Below are 15,078 nucleotides of genomic sequence, written 5' to 3'. Positions count from 1 at the left end.
AAATGTAAAGTTAATTTTTTTTTCTGTTAGATAGGTTGATATTTTAACAGCCTGAGATGCCAGGGAATTTTCCAAATGCCAGATAATACTCTAGCACTAAAAAGTCTGTGATGTACTAAGGGCAGAGAGGCCTACTTAGTGGTTTTCCCAAGAGTGGAAACCAAAAAGCATTAACATTTATTTACACACAATTCTTTATACAACTCTTTTTAAGAATTTTCAATTTTAAAACTTTTAAACATTCTATATGATTTCAGTAGATCCTAACAATTTTGCATTCAGCTATTGTATTGGTATGCCTGGGCATATTCTAAAAGGAAAAATTATTCACTCTGTGTGTTTGTGTAGTTTTTCATAGGACTAGGTCAGGGATGAAGATAGAAAATACCAAAATTTACTCAGGTCATTTTATTTTTTGTGTTGTAGTTTTGTTATGAACCATTTCAAACAGAGAAGGGTAGAGAGAGTAATATAAATGAAACCATCATATATATATGACACTTTTATCAAACTTTCACATTTTATATTGATTCTTTTAAACAAACAATTGTGTGTGAAGTTATGCAATGGTAAAGGTCAGCAGAACAAAAATTATACTGCATGGATTACCTTTCAACTCCTTTCCTTTTCCATGTCTGGCTTGAGGGAAGGAAGTTTTATTATGTTAATTTAGACACCTGGTTAACTAAATAGTACGGAACACGTTAGAAGAAATTGCATTCCCCTTCAGTCCAAATTCCTACCAGTTCTCTGTAGCTGTGTTTCACTTAACCTAAGTAAGCCATAAGAACGTCAATGTTTCAATGATTTTTAATCTCTAAGGGTAGTTTATGTAAATCTGTAGTGGTAAAAACGTACGAACAAAAGTGTATTTTAAGCAAAAGCTCAACAATCAGCTTTTAAATTCAAAAAGTAGACAGAACCTCAGGTCCTGGGCCTGCCTCAACAGGTATAAGGAGACCTTTTCCAGCAGAGACTCAGGTTCTGGTGGATTATCTGTCCAGGGGCAGCCATGGCCCTGCGGTTTTGACCAGGTTTCCCAAGGCCAGAACGCGGAGCGGAACATTCAGGCGGGGAGCTGTGCTGCCGGATGCCCCGGCCCGGTCCTGCCTCTGGTCACCGCGGCGGAGGGCGCGGGTGGCCGGTTTCTTAAAGGCTTTCTTTCCCCCGCAATGACTGAATGGTATGATCTCCGCGGGTCCGGAAGCCCCTTAGTCTAGTCTTGGGGTCAGGAGGTCAAGCCTTGGAAGCACAACGAACGCTCAGGCCCTGTATTTATCTTCCTCTCGGTGCTTACTAAACTGGGTAAGTCCAGTTGGGGCCTGGCTGGCGAGGGGAGGTTGCTGGGGTCTGCGGGTCTCGACCTGGGAGGCTCTGCCGTTGGTGACCTCGCCAGCGGTCGGCGAGGCTGCTCGGGGCGGCGGCGGCGCTGGGGTTGAGTCGGGGGGCCTGCCGTCGGTCCGGGGGACCTTTTCCGCCTTCCTGGCTCCGACTCTCTTCCTACCCCTCGCCCTTCCTCACTTCGCCTGGCTTCCCACTCGCTGCCCACCAAGTTCAATTCACCAGCAGTGGGCGCGAGAATGCAGGCTCCCCGGCCTCTCCTCCAAGACCCACTCTCAAGAGGCGCGCGGGTAGCGGGCCGGCCCTCGGCGCACCGCGCGGGGCAGAGCTTGCCAGCGGCTCGCGAGCGGCCCGAACCCCGGAGGGCGCACGCGGGGGCCAGCGCGGGGGCTCCCGGGCCGCGGGGGACGCGGTGGCCCGGCCCGGGCTCCACTTGCCAGCGGCGGGAAGGACGCGCGGGAAAGAGAGAGAGCAGGAAGCGGGTGGCGGCGGCGGCGGGCCCGCTGGAAAGGAGGGAGCGCCGCAGGCGGGAGGGGGAGCGAGGAGGAGGGAGGCCGGGGGAAAGGAGGGAGCGCGGCAGGCAGGCGGAGGGAGGGCTGATTAGCATGCAGCAGCGCTCGCGCGCCCGGCTCCATTGTTTTAACACCTCCCCTCTCCTCCGCGCCAATCTGTCACCGTTCAGCAGGCGAACGCTGCTGCCTCAAATGCTGCTCTTCTCAAATGAGACGGATAATTAGTTGCCCCGCACGAATGCCGCACTCTTCTCACCCCTGATTGCTATCACCTTCTTGCTCCTGGCAGTTTTGACACCTCGTAATCAGCCTGCTGCTTTTCTCTTTTCTTCCCGACTTCTGCTTCCCTCCCCCACTTTCCGTCCTAGTTTATTTATTTGTTTATTTATTTATTTATTTATTATTTTAAATGCAATCCTGGTTCCCATTTGGACGAGGCCTCTGCCGAGTGAACCTTCTGCGTATACATGTGTGCATAAAGATGTATATATAAAATAGTTTGCGTGTGCGTGAGTCGGGGGCGGGCTTGCAGTTTTGCGGGAAACACTGCTTCCACGCGGAGAGAATTCTCTTCCCCTAAAGACATTTTTGGGAAGGGAGGAGTTAGGGAGAGGAGACGGACGGGGGTGGGGGAGAGTTAGGGAGACCTCAATTAATGCTTTAAAGATCTCTTAGAAATTAACAAACTGGGGAGTCTCGGAATCTGCTGTCATAAGCGTGTTTCCCCCTCTCTCCTCTAACAAGCACTGACAGTCTAATTACTGTAGCTACAAGCAGCTGTCGAGGCAGCAGCCCGGGAGAGAAGGCGCCACCGGCTGAGCGCACCCGGCCTGCCCCTGCGCCCGGCGGAACCGCCGAAACCCGGGCCGCCTCCGGGAAGGCTGGAGAGGAGGGCAAGGCCCCGCACCCGAGAGCCCCGCGAGCAGAAGGCGGGCCAGGGAGCCAGCGGACACGCTTATCGTTTCATATTTATAAAGTCTTTACTTTGAAGGTTAAAAGATGTGAAGAAAAAAGGAGGGGACGTGGGGGAGTGGGAAGAACATCTCCCGAGCTTCCATCCACCCCTTCTCTACCTCCTCGAGCTCTCCCTCCCCCCGTGTTGGTAAAATAACCACGCAACCCGGGGCTGAGGGGGCGGGGTGAGCCAGGCTGGAGAGTAAGAAAGCAGATGTCCCCGCTGGCAGCAGCCTCAGCCTCCGGGGAAAGCTGCACCGGGGGGGGGGGGCCCTCCCGAGGACATTCACCTCCCACTTCTCAGGCATCCCGCTCACAACTGCCTCGCCTCGGCGGGGGTGGTTTTTTCAGACTCAGCGTTTCGCGTTTTTTACCTGGGAGCTGTTCTTACCCGGCCACGCGTAGCAGATGCCAAGATGCAGCCCCTACACGACTCGGAACTAAGAGCCAGAGGGGAGACCCGGCGGGTGCCCAACTCCACTTTTCGAGCTGCAGCCAGCACCACCTCTGCAGTGCGGGCCCGCAGCCTGTTCTCCAGGCTGCCTGTCCCTTGGCCCGAGAGGGCCTCTGTCCCTCGGAAGCCGGAGCTTGGGGTAACACTGGAACCCAATAGAAAACAAGAGTTCCCCGCTTACTAAAAGTGGTGGAGGTGTCAAAAGGGTGGACTGGAGAAGAGGAGTCAGTGATCCACTTCGAGTCACTTTCTGGGCCACAATTTCCTTTGGTTGTCAGCAGGCTAGTAGATGTCAACTGTGTGAGAGGAACTCTTCCTCACCTAGAAAAGAGAAGGAAAAAGAATCCCCTTTCATGAGATAGGTACAGTGGTATATTCTGGCTGGAACACGCTGGGAAGTTTTTATGTTTAATTTTGCGTGTGTGTGGGAGGAGTGAGCGAGAGGGGAGGCTGGCTGGGCGGGAGGTAGGGGGGAAGGGAAGAGACTTGGATAATTGTCTAGGCATTTCCATTCAGCCCCAGCGGCGATGAAAGAAAGATGTACATGCCTCAGAAGCCTTCACAGTGAATGCCTAATAATGGCTATGTCACCTTGGTGAGGAAGATGTCAGTGTGATGTTCTTGGCACCCTGAGAAGTCGAAGCACCACTCTCATTCTTCCACAAGTTAAGGCTCTTCACTGTGACACAGGTGATACCTGAAAAAATTGTTCCAATCTCTTATCTGAAACCCTCCAGCTTTCTACAACACTCGTTCCCAACAAGCCTTAAATTTCTGTTTTGAGAGTTGCAGATCAGTGTTTATTTCATAAAATGGAAGCCATGCCTCGAACATTTTTAAAAATTAAGTGTGGGGTGGAGGAGGGAAGAGAAACCTAAAAGACAAGAATCATAGGGAAGAAAAATGAAAGGGAGTCTCATTTTAAACAAAATTCTGCAACCTTCTGAATTTGGTATCCTCTCTCTTAAATATCTTCCTCTCCTCATCAGGCAGGATGCTACCAATGAATTAACAAATTTCTCAACAAGAATGTGAACATTTCTAATATAAATTAATTAATATGGATAATCCTTACAAGGTTTTAGATTTGCTCCCATTAAAGACAAACGTGTTTCTTTAGTAAGTTTAGGTTGGAAAATAATTTTAAAATTCAAAGTGATCTACTAGTTATAATAAAATGTCACCAAATCTGGTATCACCCTTCTATCAGATTACTGGAAAGAAACATGAATTTTATGAATTTCCCCCAAATGTGATTTATTTATTTAAGAACAAAGAACACATTAATTATCACAACATAAGTAACTTTTAATATTTAACTAATTTCATCATGTTGCTATACGTATAGTAAAAATTAAAACCATGTCTATTATTTTAAAAAAATAATAAAGTGTTTAAATAATCCTACCAGTGATCTTATCACTGAGCAACAAATGTCTTACATTTGGTATTTACTCAGATGTTTATCTTGTCTGCTATTCTCTATTTATTATTGGTTTATTCAAAAAGAACACCTACAGCATAAATAATCTAATCTTTTAAATGAAAACAAGTGAAAAAAACCCTATAAACATTTGACATCACCAAATTCAATAGATCTAACTAGAAATCCAAGCAATAAGCTTAGACATTTGAAAAAAATTATTGTTATACAATTCCATAAGTCACATACATAATTTTGAATTATGGCAATAAACACTGTAAACATGAGTACAATGAATTACAGTTTTGTACAGAATGATCTTTTAAAAGGTAATAAAAGAAAGTTACAATATAAGTTTAGAAAAAAATTCAAATAGCCGTGACACTGGATTTTCAATAAATGATCTTGAGCTAAGTTTGCAATCAAGTACATAATATTACAAACCCAGAATCATCGCATAGAACTTGATATGTCTGTTTTCAAATGCGTCTTAAGTCTCCCCATTAAAGTGTGAATTAAGATGCCGGAGGAAATCCCCCCTGGATGAAATGGATGGTGGGAAAACTGCTTGACAGAATTCACATACTCGAGGTATATGCAGTTCTGAGCCTGTGCCACTTAGTACCGATAAGTCACTGTCTTGATTAGGAAAGGGCTTCCAAACGGGCTGCAGGAAACAAATAAAAACATCTTCTGTTATTTGTATTTAAAATCAACTTGCACTGAATTTCAAATTCAAACTTCTTGAACGGGTTATGTGCATATATATGAAATTCCCTAATATGAAAGCGAATTACCTTTCCTTTAGAATTGGCATGAGGACATGACTCAATTCTTTTTCATAAAGGGCATAATTTAACTTTAGGAATCACTTAAAATACACATTCATGCACTTTATCTTCACACATTAAAACATCCTTCAACTTTAACACCAGCATGTTTTAATACCCGTTATCCCAATGGTTTTTGGAGTTTTGGAACAATAGTCAATAATTGAGACTTTAAAAAAATTAAATTCTATCTCTTCTATTTTATATTGGAACTTTAAGTTATAGGACCTTTATTAATACACAGCACACTAGACATGATGTGTGTGTACATGCATTTTGATCAAGAGCAATGTAATTTCACTACTATTTATAAGCAAATACACAATGAATAAATCATATAGAAATAAGTGTTCTAATTTTTGAAAATAGTTTTTTTAAAGTATGAAACAAATTCTATTCATCAGTTGCTTTTTGAAACCTCAAATATTTAATCGTTCAACAAAGTCCAACATTGGATGCATTCTTTTGACTTCTTATTTTGCTCCTGTTACAAGCGCATACTTTGGCCTTCTTACCCTTTCTGTGGCTAACTAAAGTGAAGCCTGTCGACAGTTGCCAGTTAAAGGATTATGGGAAGCATACTTCTACAGAGTTACCTCCATTACTATAAGCAACACCTATGTACTCTTAACTGTACTTATTATTAAAAAATATCTAGAAGGGCCAGAAAAAGCATTTAGTTCAAGAGTAGGTGTTCAATATATGTTTGTTGACTGGAATATCTTATTTTCCTGAAATGTTGTAAACCAAATTATTTCTGAAATTTGCTTTCTTATCTTGACATATCTAAATTCTGGCACTTTGAGGAAAATCACCTCGAAATGCCAACTTAAAGAGACCCCTTTGTGTTCCTGTTACTAATATGCTTTTAAAATAACAACTAGTTCAACTCCTGACATAGTGTTAGTTTTCATTCCCTTAACCAATCTCTTTCATCCTAGTTAACCAATCATTACATAAACTGTATATTACTAATTGAAGCATTTAGGTTTCAGACATCACTGTCTTCTTATAAACATTTTACTGGACAGCTGTGTACAGTTGATGTAAATATACAAAGTCTGTCTAAGCACCAAGATACATTCAAATATCAGCACAGAGGGTGTATAATAACACTGACTCAAATACTTTTGTGAGAAGTGGCAATTTTATTACAAAAAACAGTAATATTTAAAATACATATTTGAAATCTGGAGTAAAATAATTTCCTCTCTTCCATGATAAAAGAAAAGCAGTAATAATTGTGAGTATATAACAGAGTTAACTAGATTTAAATTTTAGTGTTGGCAGTTTAAACAAAAAGTACAATTGATTAATATGTACCACTCTAATGGGAAATTGATATGGATATATAAAAAAGATTATTATGTTAAAGATACTTTAAATTAAGATTTATAAAATAGTAATAGACTCAGAAGCAATTTAGCTTCTAAATTTGATGAGCCAATCTTCTACTGCCAATTTATTTTCAAAGTCCATACTTATCCTTCTCTATTAGGAGCTATTAGTTCTGATTTGAGCTTTTCATAGAATTCAGTTGGGACCCCAATCACTGACTCAGCAAAAGTAAGAAGAAAAGAAAATCACATAGAGCAAAAATAAGCAGATATATTTTAGACTTTATTATGATAGCTGAATGTATAAAAAAAGGTGTTAAGTAGTAATGATTTAGATAAAAGTAAAAATTTGAAATATGCAACCAAAATTTCACTTCCCTTTGTTATTACCCACAACTCAAGAATTTTGTATTTCTCATAGTAGCTTTATTAAAACAAATAAAACAACAAAATGTTTTTAAAAACCCATTTTAAGAAGTATCCTTTGAATCCTAAACTGTAACATGGCCTTCAAAACAAACGAATTTCTTTGCCTTTCTGCCAAAATATCAATTATCTAACCTTATGCCCCACGTCTTGTGACAGCTCAACACCAATTCTCCTGCATTTTTTAAGCTACTTTTCCATCAAGTTGTAATCACATACCAGCTGTTTCCCTTGCTGTAGCATAGAAAGCAAATGCACAATGCAGGGTGCCATCTACTGAAACATGAATGCACAGACTAGTAAAAGAACAAGCAAGAGATGTAATGGAGAAAAAAATAACAAGCATTAGAACTGATGCACTTCACAGCTCCACAGGAATTCTACTTGCATTAAATGAAATTGTTTAATCTGTTTCATTAAGTAGTAACTATAAGTGTGACTATGATGTGAAATAAGGTACAATGTAGAACATAAGTGAGTTTATAATTAAAGCTTATTGTCAGAGATGCCTAGTTTTCTCCACTGCTAAAATATACCACAGCTTGACTATTGCCTTCTTTGTATGCTGATTTAAAAGTCTATAACCTATAAAAGTACTTATAAAGCCAAAGGGTATTAATCAAGTTGTTGGTGTTTTTTGGTTTTTGGTAAATTAAATATCTCAAGGCAAAGAGAAATCAAACAAATGTCTGCAAGTTATATTAGACACTTTTACCAATCTGCATTTTTTATGAGCTTCTGTTTATTGTAACAATTACATATTTTCATTTACCTTCAGGCATTAAACACCTTTTTTTTTTTAAACTTAAAGAATCATTTTGTAATAGAACCTGAATAAAAGGGAGGGTAGGATTGGATTGGGGTGGGGGGCTGTAAGTAGTCTGCAAGCTTTAGAAACATGAAAGTATTTGATTAGAATCATACATATGTAGAGACTATTTAAAAAATATATTAGGCTGCAGATTATAAACCAAAACCAAACTCTACAGATCTACGTACTGTAAACTGAGAATGTAACAGAAGTATTATTTGAAAGACAGTTTGCTTACTTTCAGAAACAGAAACATACAATGTGATTATTTACTTATAAAAAAATCATTCATTCTTGTAAAGATAAGTATGATACACACAAACTTTTTGATAAAAAAATGCCACCTGCTTCACAGAATGAAATTTAATAAAGAATCCTATTATAGCAATGATACTGAGTTAAAAGCTTTGAATAAGGGACTAAGTAAGAAAGTGACACACACTAGATATGGATAAGGTTTACATGTATTTTAAAATGTGCCGTAAATTTTAAGGTACTTTATAATAGAGCTTCACCATATTCATCTTTTAAATTTCATGTCATTTATTACAGGACTTGGATATTTTTATTGAAAACTTAATTGCAGCTAGTCATTAGTTTAAAAAAGGTGTCTGATAATCTGAAAGATGCGTATCTGTGCATGCATGGCAAAATGTGTGTTCACACTTAATATATTTGTTAATGCAAAACAGTTACCTGCTGTGGTCCTCGGACAGCTTTTCCTGGGGAACTGAGTGAAGGAAAAGGTGCATCAGATGGGTCCTGAAGTGGGAATGTATTTACATATAATGCATTATGGTCTCCAGGTGGCAAACACGGAGCTCTATCCAGAGTTGTCGTGATACAAGTATTTACAAGATTTGAGGGTTTTGTTTTGTCAGTTGTTTTAAGGTTTTGTATAGCTGAAGCTATGGGGTCAATTCCCTGAATTTCAAATAAAGTTTCTTCTGTTTTGACAAAGTTTCCCGGGTTGTCTCTGGGCTCCATATTAAATTTATCCTGGCACAGAGCCTCACATGAGGCAGGACCAAGGACACTGGGTCTTTCTGGAGTGCTATGTAAGAAAGTAGAGTCACTGTCCGTAGGTGGAAACTTGACATTGAATTTAGAAAGTGATTCAAAAGAGGTGTCTTCCTCATCTTGGCCCAATCCTCTTGGTGCGACAGATGTGATGCATGGTGCACCTCTATTTATATCATCTTTTGCCTGAGGCTTAAATAGCACTTCTTGTTTATCTGTTTTATCCGTACACTGTATAGGCACAGAGCACTGTGTCTCTGCAGGGGAAAAAAAAACAAAAGGAAAACAGTCGCATTTCAATCCTTCTTAAAAATCTGAACGTTCAATTAGCTTTGGATAGATGAGTATTATTTTTTCTACTGGCTTTTACAGCAACTGAAGACGACTGGGATTTTTTTACATTTGCTACCATCTTACACAGAAATATTAGCAGTCTCCAGCGGGTGAATTGGAACGTAGCTTATTAGTCACAGTTTAACTACTTTGTCTTTTCCTAGGTCCTCGTGCTGTAAGCCTTGCATCTTGTTCACAGTTATACTGCTCTATACTTAAAAAACATTTGCTTGTAGTGTATACATCTAAACATTTTGTCAGTAATGGAAGCTGCAACTGAGAGCTTGCTTAGACAAATAAGTTATTAAAAGGGAAAACCCTTACCAGGCATATATATAGTATACAGGTTATGAATCTATATGAATTAGGTCATTTACTCCCCCTAATATCTCTGTGTGACAAAGTGTATCACCAATCAGCTTAGCCATTGTCTACTCTTAATACTATGTGAGGGTGTGGTGGTGGTGGGTGCTGAGAGAGGGAAGATTGGAGGCAAAAGAAGGATGAAATTTTAGGATGCATGTTCAGAAAGCTCTATGTGAATATATGATTTTCTCATCTTATTAGAAAAAGGCCTCTGTAGATAACAGGTAGATATCAGGTAGATACCAGGACCACTGTAGCTCATTTATCTGGAAGCCACTTATCCAACAAATTCAGCTCTCTAGGACATAAGCAAAAGCTAGAAAGTAAATAGTGCTTTTGAGGAGTCAGGCTAAGAGCCACAAGGCCCACAGATGAATTTTGCTCTTAATCTCATTTTATTCTAACAAGCTTGATGATGTCTCCCTAGTTCATAGCTGGTAACAAGCAGCAGACTACAAGGTATGGATATGAGTTGTTGAAAGCAGATACAGATATCAATAAGAGCTGAAAGCACGAGAAGAGACAAGAAAAACAAAAAAGCAGATATAAGAACTCAGAAAACACTACAGTCTAGTGTAGAGCCAACAAGGGCTACATTTTTCAATGCAAAAAATCAATGATCAAAACACTCTCCATGTTGATGATACTGAGACATTAGAAAAAGCTAGATTATATTCCACAATGTTACTTCAAGAAGATGGTAAGGGACTTCCCTGGTGGTGCAGTGGTTAAGAATCCGCCTGCTAATGCAGGGGACACGGGTTCGAGCCCTGGTCCGGGAAGATCCCACATCTGTGAAGCAACTAAGCCCGTGCACCACAACTACTAAGCCTGTGCTCCAGAGCCCTCGAGCCACAACTACTGACCCCATGTGCCCTAGAGCCTGTGTGCCGCAACTACTGAAGCCCACATGCTCTAGGGCCCACATGCCGCAACTACTGAGCCCACATGCCACAACTACTGAAGCCCACGCGCCTAGAGCCTGTGCTCTGCAACGAGACGCCACTGCAATAAGAAGCCTGCGCACCGCAACAAAGGGTAGCCCCCTCTCACCGCAACTAGAGAAAGCCTGCGGGCAGCAACGAAGACCCAACACAGCCAAAAAAAAAGAAAAAAAAAAAAAAAAAAAGAAGACAGATTAGAGGTTGGTAATGTGTATATTTTCATTAAATGGACAAAGGGTAAACATTTTATTTTAAACTAGCACTTTAAAAAAGTAGTCATCAGTGAAGTTATACATTAACCAACGATGCCTATTTGAGCAGACAGGGTATACAGAGCACTGCGCACAGTGTCTGTCCAGATACATAGGCACTTAACAAATGTCAGTTCTTTTCCCTTCCTTTGGTCTTTGCAGTCTCGTGACACTTTTCTCTCTTTTGCCACAACACATTCCAACACAGATGTTTTCTGTTTGGACATGATTGTAGTACAAGGCCAATAGCTTCTTTGGTTCACCCTGTTATATGCCTACTAACCTCTCTTTAGTATGTACCATATTCTCTTACTGGATTACAGCAGCCTTTGAACCACTTCCTTGTCTCTTAATTTTTCTCATATCCACTCTATTGTCTACACTGCTTTCCCCAACCCTCTCTTAGTTTTTCTAAATTACAAATCTGGTCATGTTACCTTCTTCATAAAACCTTTTCATGGTTCTCCAAGACCTTCAGCCCTAAAACTCATATAAAGCTGTGCATGACTGGCCCTTTGTCACCTCTCCATGTTGTCATCTTTCACCACATCTGCTCTACTCCTTACTCCAGCTATAATGAACTTTGGTACAGTTGTCCAAACAGCCATGCTCTATTGTCTTTGGGCCTTTGCACATGCTGTGCAGACTGTCTGAACTTCCCCCTTCCATTACTCTTTGCCTGACTCTTATTTGTCCTTCATTTCTTGGCTTAGGCATTAATTTCTCTGGGTGGTTCTCTCTGGTTTCCCAAGGCTGGTTTAGTCATGACTCTTGGGTGCCCTGAGGACTACACACTGCATTGTATTTGCAGATATACCCCTTTCTCCCATTAAAGTAGGTTTCTTGAGGTCCTAAACTATGTTTTGTTTCCCACTTATCTCCAGTACCCTGCCCAGTGCCTGCACATAGTATGCCCTCAATAAATGCATTCTTAATGAATCTATGTTCTCTTTCCCACAGAGCCTAGCATAATAATGTACATTTACTAGATAATCTGTCTGTAACTAGGAGTGGTACAGTAATTGAGACCAAGCTCAATTGCTGTTGTTTTTCCTGGTAGTAGACATAAGAGTGGCAGAAACTTCTAGGAAACAGTACTTTCTTTGTAGATTACATTTAATTATTGCAAATAACAAATCAGGAAAACCAACTGTTGATGTAACCAAATTCTTTAACACCTGAGAAGGAGGAAACACTTATCAAAATGTTCTTCAGTAGAACAGGAGAATAAAGAATTTGCTGCTCCTGATAATGACAACTATTAACATATACAGCACTTCTGTGTGCCACATACTTATAACCATTGTTTGTGCATTAATTTAGGGGTTAATTCCAGGGCTACACAGCTAATGAATGAGTGACAGATCTAGAACTGGAACCCACGCAGCCTAGAGCCTGTGCTCTGAACCATTATGATAAACTGAACATGCTGGTTTCTACATTATAGAGAAGAGTCTCCAAAATGACAGAAATGTGCTTTGAGTTTCTTTTCCAGTAGTAGATATCCCCTTTGTGAACAAAACATGGAAAACCCAAACAGTTGTAATAAAGCATATATTTTCTTTTAGTATAGCTAGCTGGCATACCTCAGCACATTAAAGTAATCTTTTGAATTAATCTGTTCAAGCAATGAGAGTTACTATTTCCAAAAAAAAAAATTTTCTTTTAAACGTTAAGCTTTCTAAGGTTACTAGAAATCCAAGCTTAGAAAACTTAAAAATCAAACAAGGTGCATGAAAGCACTTGTCATTCTCACACTATACTAAGAAACATGATCAGGTGAGCTAATTGTCTTTCTATTTTGTTTACTTCAAGACATGTTTTCCTGCAAGGAAAAAACAGTAAAATGAGAAAATTTTTTAGGTTTCTAAATTTTAAGTATAGGCTGTCTATCTGGATGACTTTTCAGTTTAATTATCTTGTATATTGACAAAAGAAAAAGATCTGAGGGTTGTTTTAACCTCTAGTCCTATATTCTTGTCTCCTGATCGCCACTGAAATATGATCCTACTTCATAGACCAAATAGTACTTTTTTTTTGAAGCCACAATTACTTAAACATACATTTTACCTTTGTCCTTTCTCAAGGCTATTGTCATGTGGATGAGAAGCAAAAAAATAAAAAGAAAATGTACAATTCTACTAACTCAGCAGTTTATGAATTATATCTGTTTACTTAAAAGTAAAAATCAAATTTTAACAAAAAAATAACACAGGGGACAATAATGTTAAATAAACTCTTTCCAGCTGTATTATGCAAATCACATTTAAAATAGTTCCTTTCCATTTGTATTCAATGTGGTGTTCACTCTTAAAAAACCTGAATAGGCATCTTTTTCCAAAATATTTCTTTTTCTTTCTTTCCCCCTTTGATCTACTACTGTCAGAAGCATAATATTTGATATTGTGGTTTGTTTGGAGCCAGCAAAACTCCACTGGAGTCTGTAGCACAAAAGACCTAAAACATTTCAAGAATAATGTTGTATTTATTATTTGTGACACAGTTAATATAAAACATAAGAATAATGTTAGGAAGCAGTTTTAGTGGGAAGGAAATTGAAGTTAAACACTCAGTATTCTAGTTGACAGATACATACTCAGATTTAGACTTGTGCAATTTAAAAATGGTCAAAGTATTAAGCCATTGATAACGGGGTGGGTTCTTTGTGTAACAATGAATATGTCACCATTACAATGTCTTGATACTACACTGATATTCAAAAAAGCATGATTAATTCTAGGTACTACATCTCTATAGCTAGTAGATTTTAAATAAAGATAGTTCTTTTATTGGTACTTCAGAAGTACCTAGTGTCTTTAGTTTGCACAAAAGATCAAATTCTCAAGAAAATGACAAAAATTAAGGTGAAAACATTAGAGTTCCTTTTGGGGAAGCAGAGGGAAGGGAGGGGAAGAAGTAAATTATGTTTGTCTACAAAGATTGTTTTGCTTATCCAACAGCACACTGTGTACCTTTTCTGAAAATAAAATGGTAGTAGTAAGCAAAAAGTGAATTTACACTATAAAATGAGTTTTTAAATAGCCTAGCTACTGGGGGCTTCCCTAGTGGCGCAGTGGTTGAGAATCTGCCTGCTAATGCAGGGAACACGGGTTCGAGCCCTGGTCTGGGAGGATTCCACATGGCGTGGAGCAAGTAGGCCCGTGAGCCACAACTACTGAGCCTGCGCGTCTGGAGCCTGTGCTCCACAACAAGAGAGGCCGCGATAGTGAGAGGCCGGCACATCACGATGAAGAGTGGCCCCCGCCTGCCACAACTAGAGAAAGCCCTCGCATAGAAACGAAGACCCAACACAGCAAAAATAAATAAATAAATAAATAAACTCCTATCCCCAACATCTTCTTAAAAAAAAAAAAGTAGCCTAGCTATAAGAGCTGTAAGAAATGGAAAGTGATCTTTAATTAAAGGAGTGTTAGCACTGCTGCAACATCTTTCAGAGTAAAAACTGTAAATCACAGCTCTTGGGAATTGTAGGCAGAATATCTCAAATCACAAGGGTAAAGGAGAATTTATCATAAACCATCAGTTTACCTTCCTTTTGTTTACAGGGGCGCATGGTAGCCAGATTCAATCCCTGGTATTTTGCTATTCATATCGAACTACTGAGGCAAATACCAGGAAGCCGGTCTGGGGTTTTAGGGAAGGGTGGAGCTTCTAAAAAACACACTGCAATATATCTGTAAAACAAATATTACTTTTAACTTATATTTTATACTTAATTTGTACTTTGTACCTCCAACAGAACTGGCCTCATGAAATGTGAAATGTTTATTTCTTCAAATTACAAGAATCTATCCATGGTGTCCAATTAACTTTCAGGCAGAAGTTAAAAACAAACCTAACATTATAATTTTACTTAGCTCATATGTGATAGTGTAGCTTCAAGGTTGCTTACTAATATATCAATTAATGTTTAATAAGACCCTCAAATAGCAACTGAAGACTTTGAGAGATATATCCTATATTTATTTTTCCAAGGTGGGACTTCTCATTAAGATGATTAGTAATTATGTCATTCAGTTCAATCTACATAGTGCCACATAAAATAGAGAGGGAAA

The 15,078-nt window shown here is 39.6% G+C and overlaps 1 protein-coding gene across 5 annotated transcripts in view; it reads right to left on the bottom strand.

Annotated features, from left to right (window-relative positions):
- Positions 1 to 4,042: 4,042 nt before the first annotated feature.
- The window catches only part of TANK (TRAF family member associated NFKB activator), a 91,413-nt gene continuing 80,377 nt past the window's right edge, over positions 4,043 to 15,078 (bottom strand). For 2 of the 5 annotated variants that reach the window (XM_059053789.2, XM_059053784.2), the window contains 2 exons: positions 8,785 to 9,365; positions 4,497 to 5,351 (listed from right to left, as the gene is read on the bottom strand). In XM_059053789.2, coding sequence (XP_058909772.1) covers positions 5,175 to 5,351; positions 8,785 to 9,365 — 758 coding nt within the window. In that variant the 3' untranslated portion in view covers positions 4,497 to 5,174. Of the gene's footprint in view, positions 5,352 to 6,646; positions 9,366 to 15,078 lie in introns of those variants that run through there. The other 3 variants (XM_067026167.1, XM_059053785.2, XM_067026168.1) reach the window with 3 other exon arrangements.

Source organism: Kogia breviceps, chromosome 2, assembly GCF_026419965.1.
Source record: "Kogia breviceps isolate mKogBre1 chromosome 2, mKogBre1 haplotype 1, whole genome shotgun sequence".
Lineage (NCBI taxonomy): Eukaryota > Metazoa > Chordata > Mammalia > Artiodactyla > Physeteridae > Kogia > Kogia breviceps.
This window is presented reverse-complemented; position numbering and strand designations above follow the sequence as displayed.